This window comes from Eulemur rufifrons, chromosome 9 (assembly GCF_041146395.1).
Source record: "Eulemur rufifrons isolate Redbay chromosome 9, OSU_ERuf_1, whole genome shotgun sequence".
NCBI lineage: Eukaryota > Metazoa > Chordata > Mammalia > Primates > Lemuridae > Eulemur > Eulemur rufifrons.
Genome location: NC_090991.1, coordinates 43050131 through 43077937, shown reverse-complemented (window position 1 = coordinate 43077937; position 27807 = coordinate 43050131). Strand labels below are relative to the sequence as shown.

At 43.0% G+C, this 27807-nt stretch overlaps 1 protein-coding gene across 2 annotated transcripts; it reads right to left on the bottom strand.

Moving 5' to 3' along the window:
* DCAF7 (DDB1 and CUL4 associated factor 7) lies at positions 1 to 25448 on the bottom strand. Of its 2 annotated transcripts, XR_011234901.1 has the most exons (8): positions 25097 to 25448; positions 12698 to 12856; positions 11919 to 12030; positions 11373 to 11491; positions 8315 to 8524; positions 7291 to 7408; positions 4711 to 4948; positions 1 to 64 (listed from the first exon to the last, which is right to left on the bottom strand). XR_011234901.1 is itself a non-coding variant. In XM_069482752.1 (7 exons), the coding sequence occupies exons 1-7, from the start codon at positions 25232 to 25234 to the stop codon at positions 4776 to 4778; spliced, it is 1029 nt and encodes a 342-aa protein (XP_069338853.1). In that variant the 5' UTR covers positions 25235 to 25435; the 3' UTR covers positions 71 to 4775. The 2 variants fall into 2 exon arrangements, 1 of the variants encoding a protein (XP_069338853.1); XM_069482752.1 differs by lacking the exon at positions 1 to 64 and having other exon boundaries at positions 71 to 4948; positions 25097 to 25435.
* Between the last annotated feature and the right edge of the window lie 2359 nt (positions 25449 to 27807).

Genomic DNA, 27807 nt, shown 5'->3' with positions numbered 1-27807 from the left:
TACATGTTCAAGTTTTATTACAAAGTATGATGGGCAGAAAATACGGTACTTCTTATACAGGAGGCTGAAACAGAATGAAAGGGTGAAAATTAGGTTTAATGTACTTAGGAAACAAGAAATAAAGTCATAGATATAACACTCCACTTTCAGGTGCCTTTGAAGTAGACTTCAACGGAGATTTCCCATCGTCATTTCACAGCACAGTGTTAAAATTTTATTATAAGCCCTGTGTACAATAAGTCCTGTGAAAATATTAATAAAAGAAAAATGGTTACAGTACAGTTCTGCAAGGGGCTGCATCCTCTCCACCTGACCATGGGATGCCACAAAACCTACAGTATAGAGGGAAAGTTTAAATATGTAACAAGAAAGTAGATTCAGACATATAGGCTAAAGGGCACAGAAATGGATCAGGGCTTAACATTTCAGAGAGCAAGAAGTGTCCATTTTCTACATAGAGGTTTATACAATCATGCTACAAATTCACATTGAGGGTTGAGGGGAGGGAAAGTCACTGGCAAAAGAGGTCATAAAATACACAGGAACCAAAGCGAGTGAGTCATACTTAACTAAACCAATTCAAAGCTGCAGCGCAACCATTTTCGTAACACACTGTATACCACAATCAACCCAAGGCGAGAACATTTCTTTTAAATAGTAGATATCACAAGTTCATATTCACTGGGTTGTCCCAGAGGTGGGTACCTATAGTTTTCCTACACAGACCGTCAACATGTTTCTTCTCCAGTTCAAACTTTCTTTAGCTTATTTGTTTCTGGTTGGATATACCGGTCCAAGCCTCTTTGGGAAGGCACCTGCATGTTTCCATGTTTAAAAAATGACATCCAGAAAGTAGCCTGAGAGGACCTGGTCCATCTCATGTGGCCACACATTTGACTTTGACCATTAGCAGCAATGACAACTATGGGAGGAGGAGAGGGTGCAGAGGGGTGAGGTGGGCAAGGCTCTGCAACATGAGACACTCTCAGTAGCTGACCCAGCCAGGGCCTGGCCCAGGGTTCACAGTGACGGCTCAGCTCAGCTCTCTTCCTGGGAAAACCCAACCTAAGTGCCAAGCATGACCCTCCTTCCTCGTCCTGGAGTGCAGACAGTAAAGGGAAAGGCTTCTACTTCAATGGTCTCCCCTACCCCAAGCCAGGCAGTCCAAGGGGCTGCCATATTCTCAAAGTGGGGAAGGTGGAGGGACAACAGTACTGGGCTGCCCTCCCATTCTTGGTAAACCCTGCAGCTCCTACATGTCCTTACAGCCTAGGAATCCAAGGCCCAGGTTGCAGTAGGAAGAAGGTTCTACAGTGGAAAGGCAAGAGGCAGCGAAAAGAAGAGAAAAAGGAGGGGTGAAAGTCTGCATGACTGTTTACAACCTCTGCTTCTGCTTTGTACAAACCTACAACCAAGAAGAACCTGGTGTGGAAGAGCATGGGACTCTCAACAGCTGTAGGCTTTTACCACCAAACCACCCATGGCTGCCCTGCTGAAGCGAAGGGTTCCCTCTGCCCTGAGCTATCATCCTGTCCCCACAGGGACCCAGCATCATGGGTGCCCCCAGAATGGTCTAGAAAGGCTGACCCAGGCTGAGGACATGGTCTCACTCCACAGCCACACAACAGTCTGAATGCTTCCCCACCTCAGACCTTCGTGCCCTCTAATATCTCTTCCTTTGATCTAAAGAAAACACCATTGATTTTCTCCTGCATCTTCAATATCCTAAAATTTCAGTCATAACTATAAACAAAACTTTGTAGGATTCTGAATTCTTTGTATTTCTTCCTGAATCTCAGCCATTTCTCTGAGAGCTGATCCAAGTTCTGGTAAGAAGTTCTCACCTAGTTATCACATATCTTTCCTCTTCAAGTTCTAACCTTGCAGGCTAGCTCCTCCCTGAAAGGAGAGGTTTCAATCTCCAGAATGTAAAAACTCAAGTCCTTGAATGACTATACTGGACTTGACCCATTCTCTAGCTCCCTGGTGGTAGAGATCTGAGGCCTCATTTGTTCAGCACCTCCATCCTTCCTCAGAGCAGACCAAGAAAGCACAGGCAGCTTTGGCCCAGCCTGCCAAGAGCAAAGGGGCTATCACCAGCTGAGCTAGAGCCCACGTGGCCCTTCTGGTAAAGTGCTAGCAGCTGCTCCTCTCACACTCGGGGAGAGCAGATCCAGCACCTTCCATTCAGTCTCACTGGCTGCAATTTGAGAATCTCAACAAATTAAACAGACTTGCTTTTGAAACTACAACAGATCTGTGCTTCCTAGAGCACAGCTAGCTAAGGGGCTTTCTAAATCCTGAGACTACAGAAATCCCCTCCCCAGCCATGGGTCATCTGGCCTACAGTGTAAAGGGAGGGGGACAGCCAGGACATCAAAAGACCAGCCACCGCGAGTGAGTATGTGTGTGTTGGCTTAGGAAGGTGAGAAGTCTAACCTGGGACGTCAGGAGGAGGACTGCACCGCAGGGCCTAAGGAAGGACGACAGGCCTGGGAGTCCACAGAGCAAGGAAAAAAAATACTTAAAAGTTGTTGATGTCCAGAGTAAATAGCTACTTTTTCCAAATAGATTCTAGTTATTATTATTAACTAATTTTTTTTGAGTTGTTTTTGAGTTCTAGTTGACAAATATTACCACTCAGACCAGGTTTAAGTGCAGATCAGGAAAAAAATCTTAACTCAGAACTCAGTGGAGGTCAGCTCTGCCCCAGAAGGACCACCCTTCCACCTCTCCTACTTCCATTTCAGACCCTTCCCCACAGGGAGGAAATGATGGCCTCCTAGAGCAAGCAGCCACCAACTCAGACTTGCTGCCCTTGAGAGAAGGATCCAGTAACCATTATCAAGCACAATGAATAGCAGAAGAGGGTTCTGACCAAGAATTGCTCATTTTACGTCTTTCAAACGACGTAGTACAAATCTGGTGGTGAACGAAGAGAGTCTACCTGAAGCACATGGCCAGCCAAAGAGCCCCCAAATCAGAACCACAAAGTAAAAAGGTACAAGGGGAAATACCCTGACTAAAAAAGAAGGCTTTTCCTTTGGGAGAAGCCCCTGTGTAGTAAAAGCAAAGAGCTATGACTTTCGACATACAACTATATCTGCTTCTGAAAAGGAAGACTCAACCAAAAAGAGTTTAAGGGCACCAAAGAATGAGCTGCTTTATTTCTCAAGCAGGTAAGAGCCTAAGTGGACAAAACCATCAGCCATAAGGCCTGCTATCTCCTAATCCCAGATGAGCAACACAAAGGTTCTTAAAAACCTTCAGGCACTAGGCACAGCATGATGAACCTGGCCAACTCTCCCCCAGAGCATGTCCCAAACTTTGCCTGGCCCAAGTACTCACCTGACACTGGAATCACACACAAGCCCCCTCCATGGAACCCATTCATGTAACGGAAAGACACCTGCGGCCTGTAAGTCAGCACAGACAGCTGCAGCCTACAAGCCCAATACTGCTCAGAACCTAAACTTGGGGGAGGGGAGGGGTTGACAGGTATGGGTAGCGCTCTTAACTGGCTGACCCAGGGGTCTATAATTCTTTTTAGCTATCTAGTCACTTACGGCCTAGGGTCGCCACATGAGAACTGTCAGTTCCCACACTCTGCAGATCTTGTTCAGGGTCAGAAGCATGGACTGTATGCCTCCCAAGAAGACCCCTCACCTCAGACAGAGCACCTGATCCAGAAAGCGGCCAATATTCTGCCAGGCACAGTAAACTCAACCAACAGAAATACCGAAATTCAGCTCAGAGATCATTCTTGCCTATCATTCAAGATACGAAATAGAACAGCCGGGGGCTTATATTTGGAGGGAAAAACAGACTCTGAAACTATGTATTGAAAATATGCTCTTAAGTTCAGCTTCCTGAAACTATTCCCCTCAAGTCAGGCACCCCAAGTAGCCTGTCTATGTCAGCTCTACCATGTTCCCAGTGGGCACCAGTGGGGCTGGACAGTGGCACTTCAGGGTGTAACAGAAGGCTTCCTATGTCTCACTGCGAGCCCAGAATGCCCTCTGGAAGAGCCAGGCTGAGAAAAGGTGTGATGAGTCAGCAGACTTCAGAGCACCAAGGTGGTTTCGGGACTCCCGGTTAGGTATGTACTACTCAGGCAGTGACTCAAGAAGGCAAACTGCTCATGGGGTCAGGGGCCCAGTACCAGCTCCAGGCACTGAGGGAAGAGAGGAAGGTACAAAGAGGGAGAACTATAAAACAAAGGCAGAAACCAGAAAGAGTAAAGTTCTTTTCATAAAAAAATTAGCCTGATAAAAAATATACAAAGTTGAAGTTTGTTAAAGACATTGATACTAGGAGGAGAGACAACTTCAAATTGGTATTTGTTCCCACGTAAACGTAAGTGCTAACATGGACACGGACGTGGACAAGACACGGGCTGCTGCCTTGGGCAGCAAACAGACGGAGACATCTGGGGCAGATGAATACAAACATAGCCAGTGCTTGACTGCTCATTAACATGACAACTGACAAACAAATATACAGAAATTTTTAATTGAGGAAACCAAAGGAGAAGAGGAAAGGAGAGAAAATCTTAAAACTCAGCCCTGGGCTGAGGAGGCGCCACACAGCACTGAGTCTGGCACAGAGAGTGATGGGTAACTGGCCAGGAACTCCTAGAGCAGCTTCTGGTAACAGAGGGTGCAAAGCAATGAAAGACATACTGGCCACTGGAAACATGTTTCTTCTTACTTTGGGGGTGGGGCAGCGGCGGGAAGCACACAAGCCCCTGCCTCGTGGGCACGGTGCCACTGACACTACACTCTGAGTATCTCCAGGCAGTTGTTGTAGCAGATGGCAATCCAGTCGGGCTGAGTCGACGCCCACTGCACATTGTTGATCTCTCCTTCAGCTGTGTAGGCCAGGATAGGGTCCTCGATGGCCCGGGGCATTTGCTGGATGTCCCAGATGAGAGCCTGATGGTCATCCGCTAGGGACAAAGAAAACCAGCAAGCAAGGTCACAACTCAACCAATGGAGATGGACTCACTCCCTGCATTTGGGGAGTGAGTCACAGTTCACAAGCATTTGCTCACCAAAGCCCCTGTGAGGGAGGTTTTATTTTAAGCCCCAATTTTATAGATGAAGAAACTGAGATTCAGAAACATAAAGGCACTTGCCCCAAACCACACAGCTCTGCCACTGGTGAGTGGCAGGGCCAGAACTCAAACCTAGGCCTTGACTCCATGTCCCATTCAGATGTCCCTGGACCCCATCCACTGCACCAGAGTTAGGATGTCAGAACAGGACTTAGATGGGCACCTCTCATCTGGGTCAGCCATCAGGAGAGGACAATGGGATACCAAAACATGTCATTTTCAGCCACTTAAAATATTTTGAGTGGTTAGAAATCCTTCTCTGATAATTCAATATAACGTGAACTTTTTTCCTGTTTTAGGGACATTTATACTTCAATAAGATGTACAGAAGACTGACAGAAAGTACTGTGTGGACACATGCTACTACAAGGCCATGGGAAACACGAGAAAGATGGTAATCACCTTAAAAAAAAAACCATATATACATAAGCATGGGAAAATGACTAGAAGGACAAATAATCAAATGAGAAAGGTGGTAGTATTAGGATGGTAAGGTTATGTGTTATGTTTACTTTTCTCTAGTTCCTAAGTGATCTGTAATGTGGTCAAATTACTTTTATTTTTTTAAGAGATGGAGTCTTGTTCTGTCACCCAGGTCAGCTGGAGTGCAGTGGTATGATTATCGCTCACTGTAACCTCAAATTCCTGTGCTCAAGTGATCTCTCACCTCAGTTTCCCAAGTCTCTAGGGCTACAGATGCAAGCCACCATGCCTAGCTATGTAACTTTTATAGTCAAAACAAATAATTAATTTTTGAGACAGAGTCTTGCTCTGTCACCGAGGCTGGAGTGCAGTGGCGTCACTATAGCTCACTACAACCTCAAACTCCTGGGCTCGAGCTATCCTTGTGCCTCAGCCTCCCGAGTAGCTGGGACCATAGGCTGGACTATAGGGAGACCACTAAACCCAGCTAAGTTTTTACATTTATGTAGAGACGGGGTCTCAATGTGTTGTTCAGGCTGGTTTCGAACTCCTAGACTCAAGCGATCATCCTGCCTCGGCCTCCCAAAGCACCTGGGATTACAGGTGTTGAGCCACCATGCCTGGCTAAGTTCTTAATTTAAAAAAACAAAAGGCAATGACCTTCAGAGCCACAGTGTTGCCTGATTCCACTATGCGTCCTGATGTGAAAGCTGGTCTTGGATGCACAGGGAATCTGAATAAATTAAACCCTAACAGGCCACATAACCTGGGCAAGGTGCAAGGTCCCCTTCCTAGGAACAATCTATGTCAAGAGATCTGGGAGACTGTTTTAAACATTCAGCACCTCTAAAGCACTAAGCTCCCTTCCTCAATGCTCAACCAAGCACGCTGCAGCAACAGCTCTTTCAGTGGAAGGGACTCAAAACAGGTGCAACACACAAAACAGCAGCAAGCCAAGCAAAGGCAGCCAGCCAGGAACAGAAAATGGGCCTCTTACTGGGCCAGTCCTGCTTTCCATGAACAATGGATGATACTTTTCTTTTTTCCCTTTCCTCCCTATCCTCACTTCTGGAAAAAATAATGAAGGCAGACCTCAACCTGAAGTAAAGAAGGCAGCAGTGAGCCCCCAACTTCTCCTCAGTGAGATATACGGGCATGAGCTAAAACCAGGAAAAGCTTCATGCCTTTGAAATCAATGCTCAAATACCAGAAAATCACCAAACTACATTGTTTTGGCTCCATAATGAACACGGTTTGTTCTTTGGTCTGGGAAACGGTGAAATGAGAACTACAAGTCACATACCACTGACCAGGCAAGGCTGTAGGGCCCTTCAATGCATCCAAAGCTCAGGTAGGTTCATCAGATTGAAGCCTGAAAGGCCCCAGGGAGATGTCTATCTTGACCAACCCAAAGATTCTGTTACATCCAAGAGAGATGTCTCCCCTCCCCCACATTCCTGGATCTGAGTCCTCTGTGCCAACCTAGATTTCAGCGGGACAGTATGAGGCACAGGCCTGTAACTGATACATGATGTAAGTAGTATATGGAAGATGTGCTGATATCCACCAAGGATACAAGATTATCTGGAAATTTGCACTGCTTTAGTGTGGAGAGGCTCCAGTTAGTTACTTTATGTAAATCTCTCAAAACTGTCCTTGGAAAACATTAATAGTAAAGATTACAATTCTAAGGAGCTAGGAGTGGCAGAGTCCCCACCCCTGCCCCATTACTTTCGCCCCACCATGGTTACCTGCGGTGCAGATGTGGCAAGATGAATGTGGGGCCCAAGCAATGCCATTGACACATGCTCGGTGGTTATTTAACCTGGCGACAGGTGTGCAGGGAACTCGGACATCCAGAATCACCACCTGCAGAAATAACAAGTAAAAGGTCCAGGAGCTTCAGAGTTTCACAGAAAAAGCAAACAAAAAACACTACGCACACAAAAATTTTTAAGCATAACTTTTTAATTTGTGGATTTAAAAAAAATATTAGAGAGAGGATGTCCTTAAGATTGAGGGAAAAGAAAACAAAGGACATGGGTAGTTTATGATCTTGAGCAACACCAGGCCTTTAGACTGATAGGGAACGGGAGAAGTAGGGGTGGGTAACTTGAGTTTGGATAATCCACCAAATCCCAGTAGGTGCATGTGATAAGAATTCTGTGCATCTCAGCTGAACAGAATGAGCCCCACCACGGCAGAATCTGAGGCACTAGCTTCACCAAACCAGGGTTAACTGCTGTATCATTTCTATCCACAATTCACCACTTTTATCAAGTAAAAGATTACAGAGAGAGCTGCCATTTCAATGGTCTGTTTGCTAAAGCTGGATCAATCTGTCCAGATTACAGAAGCGGAAAACTGCTTGTTTTTTTTCTCAGCACCAAAAGCACATACAATTTGCTTTACTGTTTAGATACTACTTTTCTTGGCTCCAACTCTCCAAGTATTAAAAGTTCTTAACACATGGTCCTTGTTCTAGATCAGGCTTTCTCAATCTCGTCACTATTGACATTTTGGGTAGGACAAGACTCTGTTGGGAGGCTGTCCTGTGCACTATGGGATGGTTAGCAGCCTCCCTGCTCTCTACTCACTAGATGCTGGTTGCACCACCTGCCTCCCCTGAGTTATGACAATCAAAAATATCTCCAGACATTTCCAAAGATCTCCTGGGAGCAAAACTGCCACCAGCTGAGAACCACCCTTCTAGATATACTAAGCAGTGCTGGAGTTAAGTGGCAGGGCCTATGTCAGCTTGAGCAGGGTACTCACCTCCATTCCATCCATGGCCATGGTAGCCAGGTAGTTAGGGTCCTGCTTGTTCCAGCAGAGGCGAAGCAGCGGGTGATGCTGTGGGTCTTCATAAATGATGGTGCTGTGTTCTAGATGGCGGAGGTCAAACATCCGCACCGAGCCATCAGCGCCCACAGAGGCAAACATGTCCCTGCCACCTCCAGCCCGGCTAAATGCAATATCATAGACCTGTTGATGAATAAAGAAGCTTCAGTCAGATTCACATCCATTACATCCTTTTCCCAAAACAGGGAAATCTGCCATGTCCAGTTCATCTAAATTCCAGCTCATGACACAGAAGCAGGTAAATGAAGCCCAACCAGTGTCTGTGAGTACTGGACCTGAGAGCTCTAACATCAGTGGTTTCCCAAAGAGTGAAGATCATTCTGCTATAGAAATTGGCTTGCTTCTTCCCACATTCCTGCTTTCCAAGTCTTCTTCCTCCAACCCCCGTAATAAAACAAAAGACATATATCCTGCCGACCAATAGAGCAGGGGCTATCTTCTGCCACACTACAAGAATAAGACATTTCCTGGGCCTTGGTGGCTGTCACTTGTGCAGAGGCAGGTCCATGGCCATATTAAGGCCAAGATCATCAATCTGAGAGGTAGAAGCAGCCAAGCTGATTCTACTGTGAAACCTGGACCTGAGACTCACTTCCAAGAATGACTCATAGGAGGCCTGGGTGTTCCTATATTCACAAATAGGTTTAAGTAAGACTCTTTTATCCTAGGACACGTTGTTTCTTCTCCTAGTTGGTGTGTTCCCATAAATGAATCAATTTAGGTTTGAATCATTGTTTCCTGCATTTATTATTTGCTATAAACATTCCGTATCACTAATGTCTATGAGGAAACAGAGGCAGAGAGCAATGGAGAGCTTCAGAGAGAGAGAGGGACAAAGAGCCAAAGCCAGATAAGTGGAAAGACAGACACAAACAGAAAACAACTGCCAAATAAAACCCATCTTCTGGGGTCAAGAATAATGACAGCTGACTTCTGGGGACCCATGAGTGGAACTTCTCACTAAATACTGCAGCTCCAGCCTTCCTGAGGTTCTGCCCTTGAGGGACACCGCCAAGTCAGCTTCCATTTCTAGTCAACCTCCTAAATTCCTTTTTCTCTGGCTGACTATGAATAAGTTATGCTTCTCTTTCTATGACAGGCATTAGAAGTGGTTCAAAAGGGACTGGGCCAGTCATCAATAAGGAGGCGCCTGGACCTGACAGATAAGGCTTTGTCTAGGACTGTCCAGCTACTTTAAGGCAGAGGCATATTTATCGTTATGTGTATCCCACAATGCTGGCTCTTGGTAACCTTCAGGGACAGAGAGTCTACAGGTGCCCGTGGAAAGTGTGGCCAAGTGCATAAAGCTCTCTCAGTTTTAAGTGACTGCTCCTTCACCTGTGCTCCAGCAGTGTGGTTCATCAGAAATGAAGGGAAGGTGACAACTCCCAAGTGTACTAAACCTCCTCACTCTGATCTGCCAGGTAGCAATGAGAGCCTCCCACACAACTCTTTTCTTAAAGAGAGGTGGACTGAGAAAAATCCAAGGTGCTGGGAGATGTGACTATTTCTCTAAAGCCACCATCCTTGGGTTCATTCGTTCAAGGCCAGGACACTGCTCCAGGCCTGTCTGCTGCTAAGATCCATTCCTGGCCCTTCTCCCTGTTCTTTGTATCACAAGAAAACTAATTCACACAGGCTGATTTGGCAGGGTCCCAGGTCTGCTGGCTGCTTCCGGCTGGTTCAGCCATGGGAGGCCCTGCGGGGAAACTGGATGGTGGGAGACAGGGAGAAACTAAGGTATTTCTCCTCCCCCCTCTCTGTTCCCAGAAGCATCTCTGCCAGGTAGCCCTGCCTCCTCCCTTGGCCCCTCCAGCCCACAGGCAGTAGCAGCTTCCTGCTGCTCCTATTCTCTAGATTACCTCACTGCTACCTACATGGCCTCTCAGCTTTGCCATCACCTCTATAAGCAATCCCTGGATTAAATCTCCTCAGGTTAAATACTTAAGAGTAGTTCCCACTCTCTGGGTTGGACCTCACAGAGAACAGTAGGCTAGGTTGTCACATAACTAAAATGTAGCAACCTGTTCCACTTGATGCCAAGAGGGTTTCCAGAAGTTCCTTACTGGTCCTCTCTGCAGGACAAACTCTTCATCTGACCCTTGGTTTAACAGCAGTCAAGTCCGGGGGTCTTGTAACAAATCTTACCCTTAGGAGTATAGAAAGCCAAAGAACAACCCCTTACTAAGAATGATAACCTGGCCACCACCCTCTTATTCTGTTAAAAACCTCAAGTTTCTGACCTATGGTCAAGGAATTCTTTTTATCTGTACAGATATTAATACTCCTAGCTGTGCAGGGTAAGGTAGAAAAGAAAAGGAAACACTACCTACAGGAAATCAGAGTACTAGCATCATGCAATGGCTCTAGAAAGAAAAGATTTATGACCATGTTCTAAAATCACCTAGAATGCTTTGCTTAAACCACAGTCACAAATAGCTCTCCTCAGCTTTTCCAATAAAGAAGAAACATCACCATGAAAGTAAAATATATTCAACTGCAAATAGTAATAAAAGTATAAAGACTAAGTGAACATATTAGAATTTCATAAAACATTTTTAAAGAAAAACTGTTAATTAGCTTTGTCCATCAGGAAATTTTCTCTCTTCTTGTCTCCCTTCCCTCTCCAAAAGCTAATATGTTTTGAGGTAAGTGTTATGCTACAATTATTTTTTATTCACATCAGTTCCCAGTTTGTCTGTAAGAGACTTCATTATTTTTAAAAAAAGCAACCTCTGGCATGAAAAGAAAAATCATAGACTGCAGAATGTCAATTACATCAGTTAAAAAATGCATTACTTTACAACAGTGTTGTTTTCCACTGTTTTGGCACATTACTATTTTCAATTTAGAAAAGATGTCAGATTTGTTTTTCTATGTAATTTACAGAACAGTGAGAGAACTGCCTGACCTCTCACACTGAAGGCACAGCAAGCATCTGAGGAAAGAAGAAAATGAAAAGCATCATTACCTCTTTGTCATGGGCGATCAGTTGAGTCTTCACATGGCCAGACACAAGATTCACTCGCCCCAATACCTGCCCTGTCTCCAGCCCCCAGATGGTGCAAGTTGTATCGATGCTTGAGGTGCCTGCAAACAACCAGTGCAAGTCAGTGGCTGAGGAGTGGGGTTCCTATGCAAGCTTCCCTCCTATGCCTGCTCATCTGCTCAGCCCAGGGGACAAGTGGCCATAAACACTTTCTGAGCACGGGTGGCAGGTATCAGGAAAGCTACAAAGAGAGTCAAGTACTCAATCTTCACCTTAGGACCTCAGATTCCAGAGGACAGACAGATTCCAGATTGAGATTCAGATTCCAGAAAGACAAGATAAAGACACAGGGAAAGCTCAACTCCATATAAAGAATTAATAAACATTCCATACTTAGCCTATTTCCCACTTGGCCCTGTTCTAGGATAATGCATGTACCTCAAAAGCCCCTGGTCAAAAACCTGGCCCAGTGTTGTATCTGAGAAAATGCTTCTTTAAGCTGGAACACACACTCCCTAGCTCTCTTACCTAAAAGATAAGGATCCACCTCATTCCAGTCAAAGGAGGTCAGTGGAGCACAGAAATCAGAGTTCTTGTTATTATTTAGCAAACATTCCAGCCTGGTCTCTGTTTCGCCAACCTGAAGGAATAATAATTTTAAAAATCAGCCAGTCTTATCCTCCTAAAAAGTCTTAAAAGCCCTGTTTAGACAGTATCTTAGTAAATGTAAGACATAAGGGAAAAACATTTTTATCATTAAGAATAATAAACCCAGAGGAATTCCCTGAATGTACTTCTTTCCAAATTTTCTCCTCTGCCCAGCTTTGCTTTCTGAATTTCCATCCCACATCTTTCTAGAGGAAAGTCTTCTCACCCTTGATGGGCACCATGCCCCCCAGTCACAGGAGACACCCCTGACAAAGAGCTCAGCTGAGAGGAGAGGGGAGGCTCCAAGATCCACTCACACACTTCATTAGATCTAATGGCTTGCTATTTTGTTTAATTCACTCAAAAATATCTTGGCTGTAAACAGAATATCAAGTCCCAAGTATCCCCACCTCCACTGACAGCTGTCATCGTCACATCAGGTTAACTGAGCCTCAGGTTTCCAGGGCTGACTGCAGCCAGCAGCAAGACTGAAAATCTGCTAAGCTGAACGAGGTCAGTCCAGAGAAGCATCACTTGCTTCTCCCACGCTGCAATGACACTCACCGCCTCTAACCCAGTCTGTTCTCTGTGACTCCACACTGCTAACAGCTGACACTGAGAAAGCCATTTGCCTGGCTGCTCATCAAGCATCTGCTTACCCTCCACACGCGGAGATAGTCACCACTTGTCGCCAGCAGGTCTGGATAGACGCCTTTTGTGTCAGGGATCCACATGAGCTTTGTGGTAGGATACGGGTGGTCAAAGGTATTTCGGCAAATAAACTCTGAACTCTCCTCATCTAAACCAACAAGCTGAACCTGTAACACATCAAAGTTGAGCCACATAAACATTTGTTTTTCTGAAGCTGTATGGCTTGTTCCACCATTTTCTTTCAGAGTTTGAAGAACAAAAATTTAAATTTTGATAACATTTTGTCTTTTCTTTTCTTTTCTAAGCTCATACGTTTTGTTTCCCAGCTAAGAAATCTTTGCCTAACCCCAGGTCACAAATATCTTCTCCTGTTTTCTTCTAAAAGTTTTCTAGTTTTAGGCTTCGTATTTAGGTTTATAAGCTATTTCAAGTTAATTTTTTTATATGACACAAGGTATAAATCAAGTTTTGCTTTTTACATATGAATGTCTGATTGTCCCAGTTATCATTTGCCGAAAAGACTATCCTTTTTCCTTTGAATTATCTTGACCCCTTTACTGAAAATCAATTGACCGTGTATATGTTCATCTATTTCTGGGCTCTATTTTGTTCCATTGATCTATCTGCCCATTTGTTTGCCAGTATCTCACTGTCTTGATTATAGTAGCTTTCTAGTAAGTCCTGAAATCAGGTAGCATGAGTTCTCCAACTCTGTTCTTTTTCAAAATTGTTTTGCTATTCTATATTTTTGTTTTTCCATGTACATTTTACAATCAGCTTGTCAAATTCTACAAAACCTCTGCTGAGATTCTGATTGAGATTGTGTTGAATCTATAGATCAGTCTGGGAAGAACTGCCGTCTTAACAATACCGAGTCTTCCAACCCATAAACATAGCATATTTCTCCTCTTGTTTAGTCCTTCTTTACTATCTTTCATCAATGTTTTGAAGTTTTTGGTGTACAGGTCTTGCAATTCTTTCATTAATTTTATTCCCAAGTAATTTTTATGCTATTATAAATGGAATTGTTTTTTAAATTCTATTTCCAGTTATTCACTGTTACTATATAAAAATACAATTGATTTTTGTACATTGATATTGGATCTTGTAACTTTGCCACATTAGTTATTAGTTTTGGTAGCTTTTTGCATGCTCCTAAGGATTTTTCTTTGTATATTTATAGATCGTGTCATCCATGTCTAACTTTTAAGGATCCACATGATGGCTAAATCTAGATATTCATTCTATGGAGCACCCACAGACTTTCGAAAATCATATGTTAGGAAAGATAGCGTATAAAGATGTAAAAGGACACAAAACCCAGAGCCATAAAACACTTAAGATAGCAGTAAAAGAATGGGTCTGGCCACCCTCCACTCAAGCTTCTCTGAACCTACAGCTGGGTGGGGGAGGTCAGGTTGGGTCTGTCCTTGAATTAGAGGAGGAAAAGCAGAAAGTCTCACTGAGGCTTCAAGGCCAAGCTGCATATTTCCCACTTAGTTTACGAGGGAGCAACACACATTAGAGGTGCCTGCTCACTTATTAATAGAACAATGCTAGGTTTCTCCTTTGGCTATTATTATTTGTATAAAGTTTCCTCGATAAGAAGACTCCAATGGAAAAGGGAGTTAGTGGTAGAATTTACACACCTTAGTTCTATCTGAACCTCTTACCATTATGGCCTCTATCATTTTCTTGCTCAGACTTACAAGTTCTATTTATTTTGATGATCTTTCAATTAGATTTATTTTATCCTTTAGATATACTTTTAGATTTAAGAGGATTATAAAGTGAATCACCATTGCATAAAATCAAATAAAACATAGATAGACATATTTTTAAAAGTTGATGTTTTTTTGTTTTTGAGACAAGGTCTCACTATGCCCAAGGTGGTCTCAAACTCCTCGGCTCAAGTGATCCTCTTGCCACAGCCTCCCCGATAGCTGGGATAACAGGCGGGAACTGCTGCATCCAGCAAAAAAATGTTAATAACTCCCCTCTACACCATCCCCAAGATATCACATTATTAATTTAGTGTGTGTTGCTTCTACGCTATTCTGTATGGTCAAACATATATATACAGAAGTGTAAAGTTTTCCCTCAACTTTTAGAAAAATGGGATACTATAGCCAAGGCTATGAATCTTAACAAAATAATGGGCATCCCTCAGGTCAATACATAGATCCAACTCATTCTTTTGTACCTTAGTACATGGCTCAATGATTCCCCCAGTGTTGTATATTGTTTCCCTTTCTTGCCATTACTTTTTATTTATTTATTTTTTTGAGACAGGGTCTCACTCTGCACTCTGTTGCCCTCTGGCTGGAGTGCAGTGGCACCATCATTGCTCACTGCAACCTCCAACTCCTCAGCTCAAAGCTATCTTCTCACCTCAGCCTCACCAGTAGCTAGGATGACAGGCACACACCACCATGCCTGATTAATTTTAAAACATTTTTTGTAGAGACAAGGTCTTGCTATGTTGTGCAGGCTGGTCTTGAACTCTTGGCCTCAAGCAATCCTCCCACCTCAGCATCCCAAAGTGCTGACATTACAAGCATGAGCCACCCCATCTGGCCTGCCACTACTTCTTATATGCCCCCCATACACGTTTACATACTGCCGATTTTATTTCTGGAGGCCAAAGTCCCAAGAGTGGGAATTCTGTTTTAGAAGGTATGTACATTTTAAATTTTAATTGACACCATTTGCTTTCCACGTAGGCTGTGGCAATTTACGCTCCTACCAGCAGTGTGTAAAAAGATGTTCATTTCCTCATACTGTTAACAGCACTAGAAGCAATAACTTAATTTTTATAAATTTAAAATGGAAAAATAATACCACAAGGTCAATTCTCATTTCCCTTACCTACCTGTGAGGTTGAGCATCTTTCCTATTTATTGATCACTTGCATTTACTCTCCCATGAACTAGCTATTCATACTCTGCCCATTTTTCTATCAGACTAAGTGAATTAGCTTCTATTGTCTGTCATGTTTTGAAAATATTTTACTGTCTTTTGACTTTGTCCATGGTGTATATTTTCACAGAGAAACTTTTTATTTGTATGTACTATATTATCTGTCACGCTTTTCCTTAGTTGAGTCTGGAATTAATAATGATTAGCTTAAAGACTGCCTTCATCGCTGCTCACCCTCATTGCCCCAGGACAAATTTCCTAATACTGTTTGTGGACGTTTCTTCATATTTAGATATTTGATCTGGAACTGATTTTCATATACTATGTGAATGAGAGTGTTCTAAATTTTTCTGCTAGATGGACAGTCATGCCATACAAGTTCTTTCCAGTGAATTAAAGTTCTATCTTATCACATGTTACACATCTATATATCCTCAGATCTGCTTTGGAGTAGATCTTTATCATGCTTTTTTTCTTATGAGGTTCAGTTCTTCCTATGTTTAAGAATCACTTATGGCTGGGAACGGTGACTCATGCCTGTAATCCTAGCACTCTGGGAGGGCAAGGCGGGAGGATTGCTTGAGGTCAGGAGTTCGAGACCAGTCTGAGCAAGAGCAAGACCCTGTCTCTACTAAAAATAGAAAAACTAGGCCGGGCGCGGTGGCTCACGCCTGTAATCCTAGCACTCTGGGAGGCCGAGGTGGGCGGATCGTTTGAGCTCAGGAGTGCGAGACCAGCCTGAGCAAGAGCGAGACCCCATCTCTACTAAAAATAGAAAGAAATTATATGGACAGCTAAAAAATATATATAGAAAAAAATTAGCTGGGCATGGTGGTGCATGCCTGTAGTCCCAGCTACTCGGGAGGCTGAGACAGGAGGATCGCTTGAGCTCAGGAGTTTGAGGTTGCTGTGAGCTAGGCTGACGCCACGGCACTCACTCTAGCCTGGGCAACAGAGTGAGACTCTGTCTCAAAAAAAAAAAAGAAAAACTAGCCGGGAGTGGTGGTACGTGCCTGTAGTCCCAGCTATTCCAAAGGCTAAGGCAGGAGGATCACTTGAGCCCAGGAGTTTGAGGTTGCTCTGAGCTAGGCTGATGCCACTAGGGCAACAGAATGAGACTCTGTCTCCAAAAAAAAAAAAAAAAAAAAAAAAAAGAATCATTTATATATCCTTTTCTGGAAATTATTCATATCTGTTTCCCTTTTCTATTGGGCAACTGTTCTCCTGTTGATTTGTAGTTCTTTATATACAAGTATTAAGAGATTTATTTTATCTAGGATGTTACATGTATACATATATTTTTATTTCAGAGTATTACAGGGGTACAAATGCTTTGGTTACATAAATTGCCTTTGCACCACTGAGTCAGAGCTACACGCATGCCCATCCCACCATCTGTATTTTTTGTTTGTGGGGTTGGTTGGTTTTGCCAGAGATTTTATTTTTATATAGTTTATTTCTACTTTTATGGATTTCCCACACCAAGATTACAAAATTCTCCTATGTTTTACAGTTGTATGTTTATATTTTTTAATCCATCTGGAATTCTGGCACTAGGTTTAAGGTAGGGATCCAATTACATATTTTTCCAGTTTCAATACCACTTATTAGAAAATCTCTTTTCTTCAATCGTATCATCTTTAACACAGACTAAATTTCTTTATGTAGTCTGAGTTAACTTCTGACTCTCCCCTGTTCATTCATCAACCCCTGCAGTATCAAACTATGTTAACTATTACAGCTTTATAGTATGTTTTAATATCTGATGGGTGGTTTCCCATCTCCCTCATTACTCTTTCTTTTCAGAAGTTTTCTGACAATATATCCATTTTTGTAAATGCATTTGTAGAAATAATCAGTTTGCTTGGTTCTAAAAAACAATTAAAAACTGGTATTTTTAACAGGGATCACCTTAAGTTTAGGGACACTGACATCTTTAAGACACCAAGCTTTACCATCCCAGAACAGAGTTCACCTTTGCATTTTTCAAGCCTTGCTTTGCATTCCCTAGCATTATTTTTTCCATACAAACCTTACATATGCTTAAGTATATTCCCAGGTATTTATAGCAGCACAATCTATAATACAATAGTTGTAGATTGATAGACATTGCCCCATTTTCTTCTGTCATCAAATGTGGCTAGCTTAATGTCTTTCTCTCTCTTCAAGAAGACTTGACAGTTTTGCCTGAATGTCCAAAGAATTCTTTCTTCATCCTTCCAGTATACAAATTTTCCTAGGAAATGTTTTAGTGCCAACTGTTCTGTGCCAATTATGAGATACAGTTTGAACTTACCACTTAAATCTTTATTTCTAAATTCTTCTTTAACTACATATTTGAAATTTTTGTTTCACTTCTTTGGTTCTCTTCTTCAGGGACACCAATTACACCTAAGTTAGATTTCCTTTATTTTCTGCATCTATCATATTCTAATTGTTTATTTCTATTTCATTTTTCAATTTGTCCTCCCTAAACATTATTGTTTTCAGCAGTGTATATTCATCTTTATTCTGTTCCCCCTGTGGCTTTTAATTCTGTGATGATTTTAGTTTTCTCTTCCAATACTTTCCTAAGCTCTGTCAGCGGATGTTCCATTTTCTCCTGTCACCATGCCTTATTTTACCTGATCTCCTGTATCTCTGCTTGGAGTGCTGTATCTTCTTAAGTTCTGTGAATTCACAGTGGGACTGGCCATTATTTTTCAGCTAAGGTAAAAACATTTCCCCCCTCCCCTCTTTTCTTATGGTATCTTTCGAATAGCTACTGTGCTGGTTCCTTTAGAATGAGTTAAGTTCTTCCTATTGGATCTAAAGGAGGTTCCTCTGGGAGAGGCCAGGACCATGTTCCAAGTTAGCAGAAACATGAAAGCTTTTGCATCTCCTCAGCCAACAGAGGTAAGGCGCTGCCAAACTGCTCACAATTCACTCTCTCTTCCAATCTGCCTCATCTAACACTTGTAGAGAAGACAGCACATCTATGTGTCTTCTTACAGACCTTAGCTCCCCTCTTACCCAAGGTGTCACATGGGGTCTGGGGAAGCTCCTGCTGCCAGCCTTTGTACCCCCTTCTCATTGTCTCAAACAAAGGAGTCATTTTGCCCATAAAAATCCTATTTTAGAGAATTACGCTCTTCTGAGATTGGAATCTACAGCCACAGATATCCTTTCTCTGCATCTTCCTACACCCATTTGATCATTATAATGCTGTCCTTCCATATAATACTGTAAAAACATAAGGAAAAATTAAATCTGGGCCGGGCGCGGTGGCTCACGCCTGTAATCCTAGCACTCTGGGAGGCCGAGGCGGGTGGATTGCTCAAGGTCAGGAGTTCGAGACCAGCCTGAGCGAGACCCCGTCTCTACTAAAAATAGAAAGACATTATATGGACAACTAAAAATCTATATAGAAAAATTTAGCCGGGCATAGTGGCGCATGCCTGTAGTCCCAGCTACTTGGGAGGCTGAGGCAGTAGGATCGCTTAAGCCCAGGAGTCTGAGGTTGCTGTGAGCTAAGCTGACGCCACGGCACTCACTCTAGCCTGGGCAACAAAGTGAGACTCTGTCTCAACAAAAAAAAAAAAAAAAAAAAAATTAAATCTGACTTTCATCATCTTACTGTTGACATTTAGGTCTTTTTCTTTCTGTTTTTTTCTCCATAGTCTTCCCTGTCTTCCTGCTAAAACTCTTCTATCTCCCACCTTCACTCCTTTTCTGAAACCACTGTTTTACAACACTTTATCCCAACACATGAAAGAAATGCCCCTAAAGGGAAAAAGCTATGAAGCAAGATCATTTTTACTCAATTTAAAACTGTGAATATTACTACGTCTGATGCCTCTAAGGAACAAATATGTAATATAAAATACTCCTTGAAGGCATGACCACATCTTTACTTTCATGACTTTCATGAGTAACAACATAAATTACATGTTATTCATATCTTATTTTTTTGTTAAAGTGTCATGTCTACCTTATTATTAAAAGCTCCTTGAGGGAAGAAATCGTGTATTTCACTTTAATATGCACAGTGCTGGTACAGAACATGAAAGTAAATGTGTATGTGTATTTATGTGTGTAATTTTTTAATAAGCTCCCAAGTTATCCAAATCAACATAACATTCCAGTCCTTGGAACATTTTCCCACAATTGTTAATATATTTAAAATCAGCTAATGCAACATTCTGAGAGTCTAAAGCAGTTTTTTTTGGTCTTTTCCACTTGTCCTCCCTTCCAGCCTCTTCCTGACCCAGACCCACTACTGTGGACCAGTGCCTACAGATACCGGATGTCCTGCCTGTCAAACTTTTAGATGAATTCTGGCATAGTACCCCTTTGGCTCCTGGCTCAAAGGCTGATCAGAGAGCTCTGGCAGCAAGGCCTCAGGTGATCAGACTACCTACAGAGCACAGATTTATTCCTTGTTCAAATCACAGCACCTCCAATAAGTCTGTGTGAATAAGGTTACGGCAAAAAGCGATAAAGCAGCAGCACTTTTATCCAGTGACACCAAGGGGGAATTAGTCTTCTCACTGTTGGGAAAAAGGTGGAAGTTAAAAGCAGAAGAATTTTATGCCTTAAATTCCCCTGCTGACAGTCTTGCCAGAGACTAGTGCAACAATACAATATTCTAAATATCAAAAATACTGCTGTGGGCCAGGTGCGGTGGCTCATGCCTGTAATCCTAGCACTCTGGGAGGCTGAGGCGGGTGGATCCTCTGAACTCAAGAGTTCGAGACCAGCCTTAGCAAGAACGAGACTCCCATCTCTACTAAAGATAGAAAGAAATTAGCTGGACAACTAAAAATATATAGAAAAATTAGCCAGGCATGGTGGCGCATGCCTGTAGTCCCAGCTACTCGGAGGCTGAGGCAGGAGGATTGCTTGAGCCCAGGAGTTTGAGGTTGCTGTGAGCTAGGCTGACGCCATGGCACTCTAGCCCGGGCAAAAGAGTAAGACTCTGTCTCAAAAAAAAAACAAAAAAACTGATGTGTACTAAAACATGTTTTGTTTACTGCTGCCAATATTACAACTGCTAACAAAGGTTATAGAAGGTTTCCAATCATCATCACTGTGCCTAAGACGCATGTGTTAATATATGTGTTCAATACATATTTGTTGAATTAATGAGCAAATGAATGAGAATCCTGAAGGGCTACCACTAATACTGAGAAATGAAAAATTATATGCCAGAGTCAAAATAATTATGTACCAAATATATAAAGCAACTGCATTAAAAATAGCAGAGGAATCAACACAGGCTGACAAAGCAAGTATTCATCTCATGTACGTTTCAAGTATAAGGTACCCAGACTCACTGCTAGGATTCTTCAAAAAGGATGAGATATACCTACAGTCTCTCTCCTCAGAACCTCAAAAATGCTCTCTAAATGCTAAATCTTAGCACACAAGCAGTCAGTTAGTTAAACATTAGGGCAAATCACCCTGCCTACTTTATTCAAAACCAATCCCAGAACATGCACCTAAGTGGAATAGAAACCCATGACCTGCTCCCTATCTTCTCCCAATAAAAGAAGGGAAATAAATACTATCTATCTAAAACCACAGATACTGTCAACTCAGGAGAAATGCCAACCTCCCATATCTGAGTTACTGTGGGTAAGCCAGGTAGAACAAGAGAAAATGGGTTTAAACTAGCACATTGTACTACTTGGAGTCTGACTACAAGAAGCTGCTAGACTGCAAAATGGGTTGGGTTGAAAGGGATCAGCGCATTTTTCCCACTGGGTCTTCAAATGGCAGGGAATGAATATAATGGCCTTTTAAGTTACCTTTCTGGCCAAAAGTCTTGATTCCTCTCTGGAAAATACAAAAGTCAAATTTACCCAACACCCATAATTCTCCTTAATTATATTTAATTACAGGTACAGTAATGATAATGATTAATAGCTAACATTTCTATATGACTTACTCCATGCCAGGCGGAGTTTCTAAGTCCATTACATACATTAATTCATTTAATCTATAACAACCTGATAAGGTAAGTGCACTTATTACTTATTACCCCCATTTTTACAGATGAGGAAACTGAGGCACAAGGGATAACTTGTCCAAGGCCACACAAAACTGAGAAGTGGCAGGACTAAGATCTAAACGCAGGCAATCTCAAAGAGGCTATCTGTTAATAGAGCTTTTTTTATGGGTGAACTTGGATGGAAGGGCAGAACCAATGTTTAGAAACATGCAAATGCAAAAATATTGCATTCCTGCCTCTGGTCAGTGGATGCCAAGGTAACTCCAGGGTGATGTATTTAGAGTGTCATCTGGACCACTTGTGTCTCAATCACCTGAGTGTCTGTTAACTTCAGAGATGGAGCCCAGGAATGTGCAAGTCCCCCAGGGATTCTCACAGGCTAAAATTTAGAGAACCATTGCTCCAACACCAGTCCTGCTATATCCCCCCTGCAGAGACCACAAAAAAATAATGTAAAACACAACAACCAATAAAGGGGCTTTTTATTCCAGGTGTAGCTGATAGAATCTGATTCTTTACTCTGCAACAATTCCCAAATTTATTCACATGATGGAACATCTGGAAGTCAAGGTCTTGAAATGTTAACAGACTTAATTTCACCAACCAACTCGGAACAATTTTATGACAGGAAAACACGATTACATTAATACAAAGTTTAAAAAATTATAATCATGTTTTCTTAGTCGATGTCTCCACACTAAAAAAGGATGACCATTTCATCAATGTTAATTTGAATTAATTTATCCTTTCCTCTGCTGGCAATCACTATCCACAGCAAGCAGGAACCAGAGGTCTGAAAATCCCAACCAATAATTTTTAAATTCCTCTAAATTATGAAGTCTGCCACCTCCATGGCAGGATTTCTCCAAAACTTAGCCTGAGAACTACTGCCCACCAGCCCCTAGGCGCACATCCTCTACAGCAGGGTTTCTTAACTTGGGTCCATAAACTTTCCTGAATTGGCAAATACATTCATATTTCCACTAACCTCTAGCTAAAATTTACTGTTTCCTTCAATTACACATAGGGGCAGCTATCCACACCAGCATGAGTATCTGTGACTTTGTTACCAATAGAAATCACTAACTTTTTTGCATCATATTGCAGTTGTTAAACATATTGAAATGCTGCTTACCCTCATCACTACTTCAAAAGTACAGTAATATTTACACCAGATGGTGTAATTTAATGAGTTAATCTTAAAATACATATTATTGTATCACTTTTTTTTTTTTTTTTGAGAAGGAGTCTCGTTCTGTTGTCCAAGCTAGAGTGTAGTGGTGTCATCAGAGCTCACTGCAACCTCCATCTTCTGGGCTCACGTGATCCTCCTGCCTCAGGCTCCCAAGTAGCTGAGACTACAAGCACTTGCCACAAGGACTGGCCTATATTACCACTTTTTAAAAAAAAGTTTTTGATATCTATAGTTCAGTGTAATTGGTTCCTTTATAATCCTATGTATCTTATGCATTTGAAAACATAATTATGATAAGAGGTCTCCTGGTATCAGATTACCAAAGGTGTCCATCCATGGCGCAGGCGCGCACGCACACACACACAGAATTTAAATTCCCTGACTTACAGATAGGTGGAGGCACAAAAGTAGTTTTAAGACACTGCATTGCCTACATGATGTGATTAAGATATAGTTAACTGCTATTCTGTTAATACTGGGATTACTAGTTTGCATTTCACTACTAAGGCCATACTACCTGTGTGCCTGGCACAAAGAAGGAGCTCCACATAGTTGCTAAATGAAAGGACAAACTTTGGTATAGATTTCCTGCAACGGAGGATTGCCACCAATACTCCACTGATATTCTACCAGCAACCTAACTGTGGCAGTTTCTCCTCGCTGTGAAATGGGACTACTGCTGTTTACCCAACGACCCTGGAAAAATTTGCAAGAAAAAAAACATCAATTTGCATGAAAAGACTCAAGCCCTTTGAAAGACATTTTATTTTATTTTTTAATTTTTCACATGTGTCCTTAAACAATAGTTCTAGTGGTCTTAATTTACTAACACGGTGTCCACATCAGGACCTTGAATTCCACTGCCAGTTCTGCTGTCCACTATGGGCCATAAGGAAGAAAGAGGTATCAGAGAAAACGAAATAAAGCTATGTCTTGGCCTGGCAATGGGTGGACATAAAGATCAGCACGTATTCCCAGGGATTTGTTTGTAAATTGTTTGTGTAGGTGTAATGCCTGGGCAATGAAAGTCTATGGCTTTCATCAGTTTCTCAAAGGGGACTCCCAAGAATTAAGACCTACTCTAGAGAAACAGATGTGCTCCTGAAAAACTGTAAACAAACTTAAAATGTTCAAATGTTGTGGGGTTTTTTTTTTAAACCTTCACACGTAAAACAGAACCCCTTTCCTACAGCAAACGCTGGTCAGAAATAACAAAACTGGCCTGTGCAACACCTCACAGCTAGTCAATAGAACCAAAAGGACCCAACCTTAGACCACCTGGCTTTTTTCCCCCTGCACCAGGCCTGTCACTGAACAGTTTTATTCTTCTTAAATCTGATGCTCATGGCATGGAGCAGGAGTACTCTCTTTAAATATCACTAGCCAAAGCTTTCAGTTGCTCTGATCACTATCATTCACAACTTTTACTCCAAATGAATAAAAGGAAGCGATTAAGGGATAAAGGAAAGAAAATTCTTGCCACTGACTTACTTATTCAACAGCTTTCAAAAATAAATTTACACTGCTTAAAAGCTTCCCCCTACTACCAGTGCTTCTATGAAGAATTCTCAAAAAAAAAAAAAAAGAATTCTCAAACTGATGAATGTCCAGGAAGACTTACTACTAAAGGTTAAAGACAGCATGAAAGAAGCCAAGAAGATAAGGCCAAGTGTCATCTTTCTCTATTCTGGAAACAATGGCGGGATCAAGCTACAAGCCAAGATTTCCGAAGAGATTGATTTGCAGAGGATGTATATCTGCAACCAATAGCAATGGCAATCCTGGCAGTAGGGCTGGGAATCCAGGAGTAGCACCTTGGAGTGGGAGCAGGGGGCGGGGAAGCCTGTGCAATAAATAGCTCTAGCAGAAAACTAGTGTGGAGTACATGACCACCAACTCAAGCGCCTGCATTTTCCTTCACAGCCATCACTCCCTCTTCCCTCCCCCGCCCCCTAAATGAAGCAATGCGGCAGGAGTGGAGGGAACGGGAGGAATAAGTGGCGTAGCTTTGCGGTGTAAATCCGGTTTTAAAACCTGTTTCCACCACGCAACAGCTGTCTGACCCAAGCAAGTCACAAAACCGTGGCTCAGTTTCCCTATTACACTCCCAACTACACAGGAATGCTACCAAGAATAAATGAGACAAGTGCGAAACCCTAAGCACAGGGCCAGACAGAGGAACCCCTCCGTGGCTCTAAGGCAAGTCCGCAGGAGGGTTCTGAGGTCTGGGCTCCGGCTCAGAAAGGGCCCTCTCGGGGCCCACTCCCCGCCAGTTGGGTTCCGAGTCCCTGCCCGGCCCACCTTGTTGTTGTACTCCTCCACGAAGCTGCCCAGCGCCAAGCGAAAGCGCTTGTCGGGCCGCACACTCCAGTTCATGGCGTAGACGGTCCAGGGCGCTTCATACTTGTAGATCTCCTTCCGTTTGCCGTGCAGGGACATGGTGGCGGCGGGGCCGCAGTGCGGGCCGAGTCCACAGCGGGCTGAGGCGGGAGGGGCGCGAGTCGGGCGAGGAGCCGGTCCTGGGACTCAGGGGTCCGAAGGGAGGCGGGGAGGGGGCGGGCAGGAACGGCCTAGCCCGGAAGCTGGGCCACAGCTTCAAACAACGACGGCCGGGCCCGACCCCCAGTTTCAAACCAGCTTCGGCACCAACAACCACCACCTTCCGTTTGGGATCCGCCCCGCCCTCTCGGAACGGAAGGCACGCGACCCCCGCAGCGGCACCGGCCGTTGGCTGCCTGGCACGTCCTTTCGAAACGGTTCTTTGTCGTCATTGGTTTTTGTGGCCGTAGCGCCTGAAATCTCCTCGCTATTGGTGTAGATGTTTGTCATTCCGACTACTTGCCCCGCCCAACTCCTGGGGGCAGGCGCTTTCACAGCCTTAAAGGTCATTGGCTGGCCAAGATGTCAGTCAGACAGATAACGGCGCAGTATGGGTGAATGGGGGCGTGGGTGGCCGAGAGGGGAGCGTGCGGAGCATCAGGCCTCCAAGTTCTGGGCTAAGTCTCTGAGAGTGAAACGCTCCGTGTCACCTGCTTTGACTTCTCAGCTGCCTCTCCACGCTGTCGAGTAAAATTTAAATTCTGCCTTAATGGAAGACCTACTGCATTTCGGGGCACTGAGCCCCGCGGCTTCGCCTCCTGGCTTGCGCCAAACGGGAACCACCTTCCAGCCCCAGGCATCCTAAGGCCCCCTGTAACGCGGGAGAGCGGCTCTCCCAGTGCCCCCAGGACAGGCTTCGGACGCACAGATGTGCTCAGGGCCAGGTCAGCTCGAGTCAGGCCGTCCCGCGCCTCCCTGCAGATTGTAGAAATGTTCCCTAATTCTAGAGTTGGTCTTCAGTAGGCTCCGACGCGACCCACTGGCTTTAAGTTTTTGTCGTTCCCATCCTGTCCTTTCCCCGCTGCGATCCGAAGCCCTAAATTTTATCTGCGTCAGTGAGTTTGAAACAGAGAAGGATCTGAGTCCAGGTAACATCTTTATATAATTTAAGTGGTTTCCCCAATTCTTTGCTTTCATCAAAATTGAAGGAAGTTTGTATTGAGCTGTTGGATGATAACACTATATATAATTTTTAATGATAAATGTGGTTTTAACAGACAATTCAGAATTCAAAGAATTGAGGGACAATGCTATGTATGTAACAGCTCCCTATTAGTCCTATCTACTTCTGTGAACAGGTTTCCTCTACACTTATTTTTTAAAAAGGAAAGAAAAATAGGAACAAACTTGCTGAATCTTGTCTTATTCTAATAAAAAATAATAATATTCATCTACAGACATAGGAACTAATTGAAAGGAAAATCCCTTCCTTTATGAGATGCATTTCCAGTTAAATTTTAGTTTTTGTAAAAATTTGAATATATATTTACCTTGTTTTGAACAACTGTAGTAATCAGTGTAATGCTTAAAGCTTTATTAAGATTACAAAAAATTTCTTCTAAAATTTCAATTTAGGCTAGGTATGGTGGCTCACGCCTGTGTCCCAGCATTTTAGGGAGCCAAGGACCAAGCATCACATGAGGCCAGGAGTTTGAGACCAACCTGGGCAACATAATGAGGCCTCATCTCTACAAAAAATTTTAAAAATTAGCCAGGCATGGTGGCGTACACCTGTAGTCCTAGCTACTTGGAAGGCTGAGGCAGGAGGATTGCCTCAGCCCAGGAGTTCAAGGCTGCAGTGGGCTATGATTGTGCCACTGCACTCCAGCCTGGGCAGCACTCTGTCTCTAAAACAATAAAATTAAAAAAATAAAATTTCAATTTACATATTTGCATTGCAAACATATATGGTGATCAATAGACTCCGAAGCATAAAAATAAATTATATGTAGGTTAAAACTGTGGAGGGAATAGATGGTAATTATGAGAAGAGAAAAGGGAACAATGTTAAAAAACGGGCTTTGTGTGTTTTTAAAATGGATGGTGGTGGCTTCTCAAATCACTGTTACTGGGCCAGAAATGGGTTAATTCAAGTGAAGGATGAAATAGTTTTATAAAGTGTCAATATTTACAACACACTTGACATTACATCCTTTGCAACAATTTAAGCTTATCAGTGAAATATTTCAGATGTCAATTTTAAAAAATGTATGAAGGGGGTATACATTTTCTTTTTGTTTTGTTTTGTTTTGTTTTGAGACAGAGTCTCACTCTGTTTCCCAGGCTAGAGTGCTGTGGCGTCAGCCTAGCTCACAGCAACCTCCAACTCCTGGGCTGAGGCAACTTCTTAATTGAAGTATAATTTACACATAGAAGTGCACATTTTCGTAACCTGAACACACTCATGTAACCAGCACCTAGATCAGGAAACAGAACAGTGCCAGCACCCTAGAAGCCCTGCTCATGCTCCTAGTCTCTCTCTGCTTCTGATCCCACACCTCTAAAATGGAGATAATGATGCTGACCCCAGGGACTGTTTGCAGGATTAGATGAACTAACATCTGCAGAGCAGTCAGCACGGTGCCCATAGCACCTTGCTATGAAAATGCTGGCTGTTGTCACGATTTCCTGTG

Bases quoted from the DNA above. Each gene is read 5' to 3' on its own strand.
- DCAF7 (XM_069482752.1), bottom strand. From the start codon at position 25,234: ATGTCCCTGCACGGCAAACGGAAGGAGATCTACAAGTATGAAGCGCCC. The intron at 11,492-11,918 runs GTAAGAGAGCTA...GGTTGTTTGCAG, and splicing joins GGTGGATCCTTATCTTTTAG to GCACCTCAAGCATCGATACA. The intron at 4,949-7,290 runs GTAACCATGGTG...CTTTGTCCCTAG, and splicing joins TTGCCACATCTGCACCGCAG to CGGATGACCATCAGGCTCTC.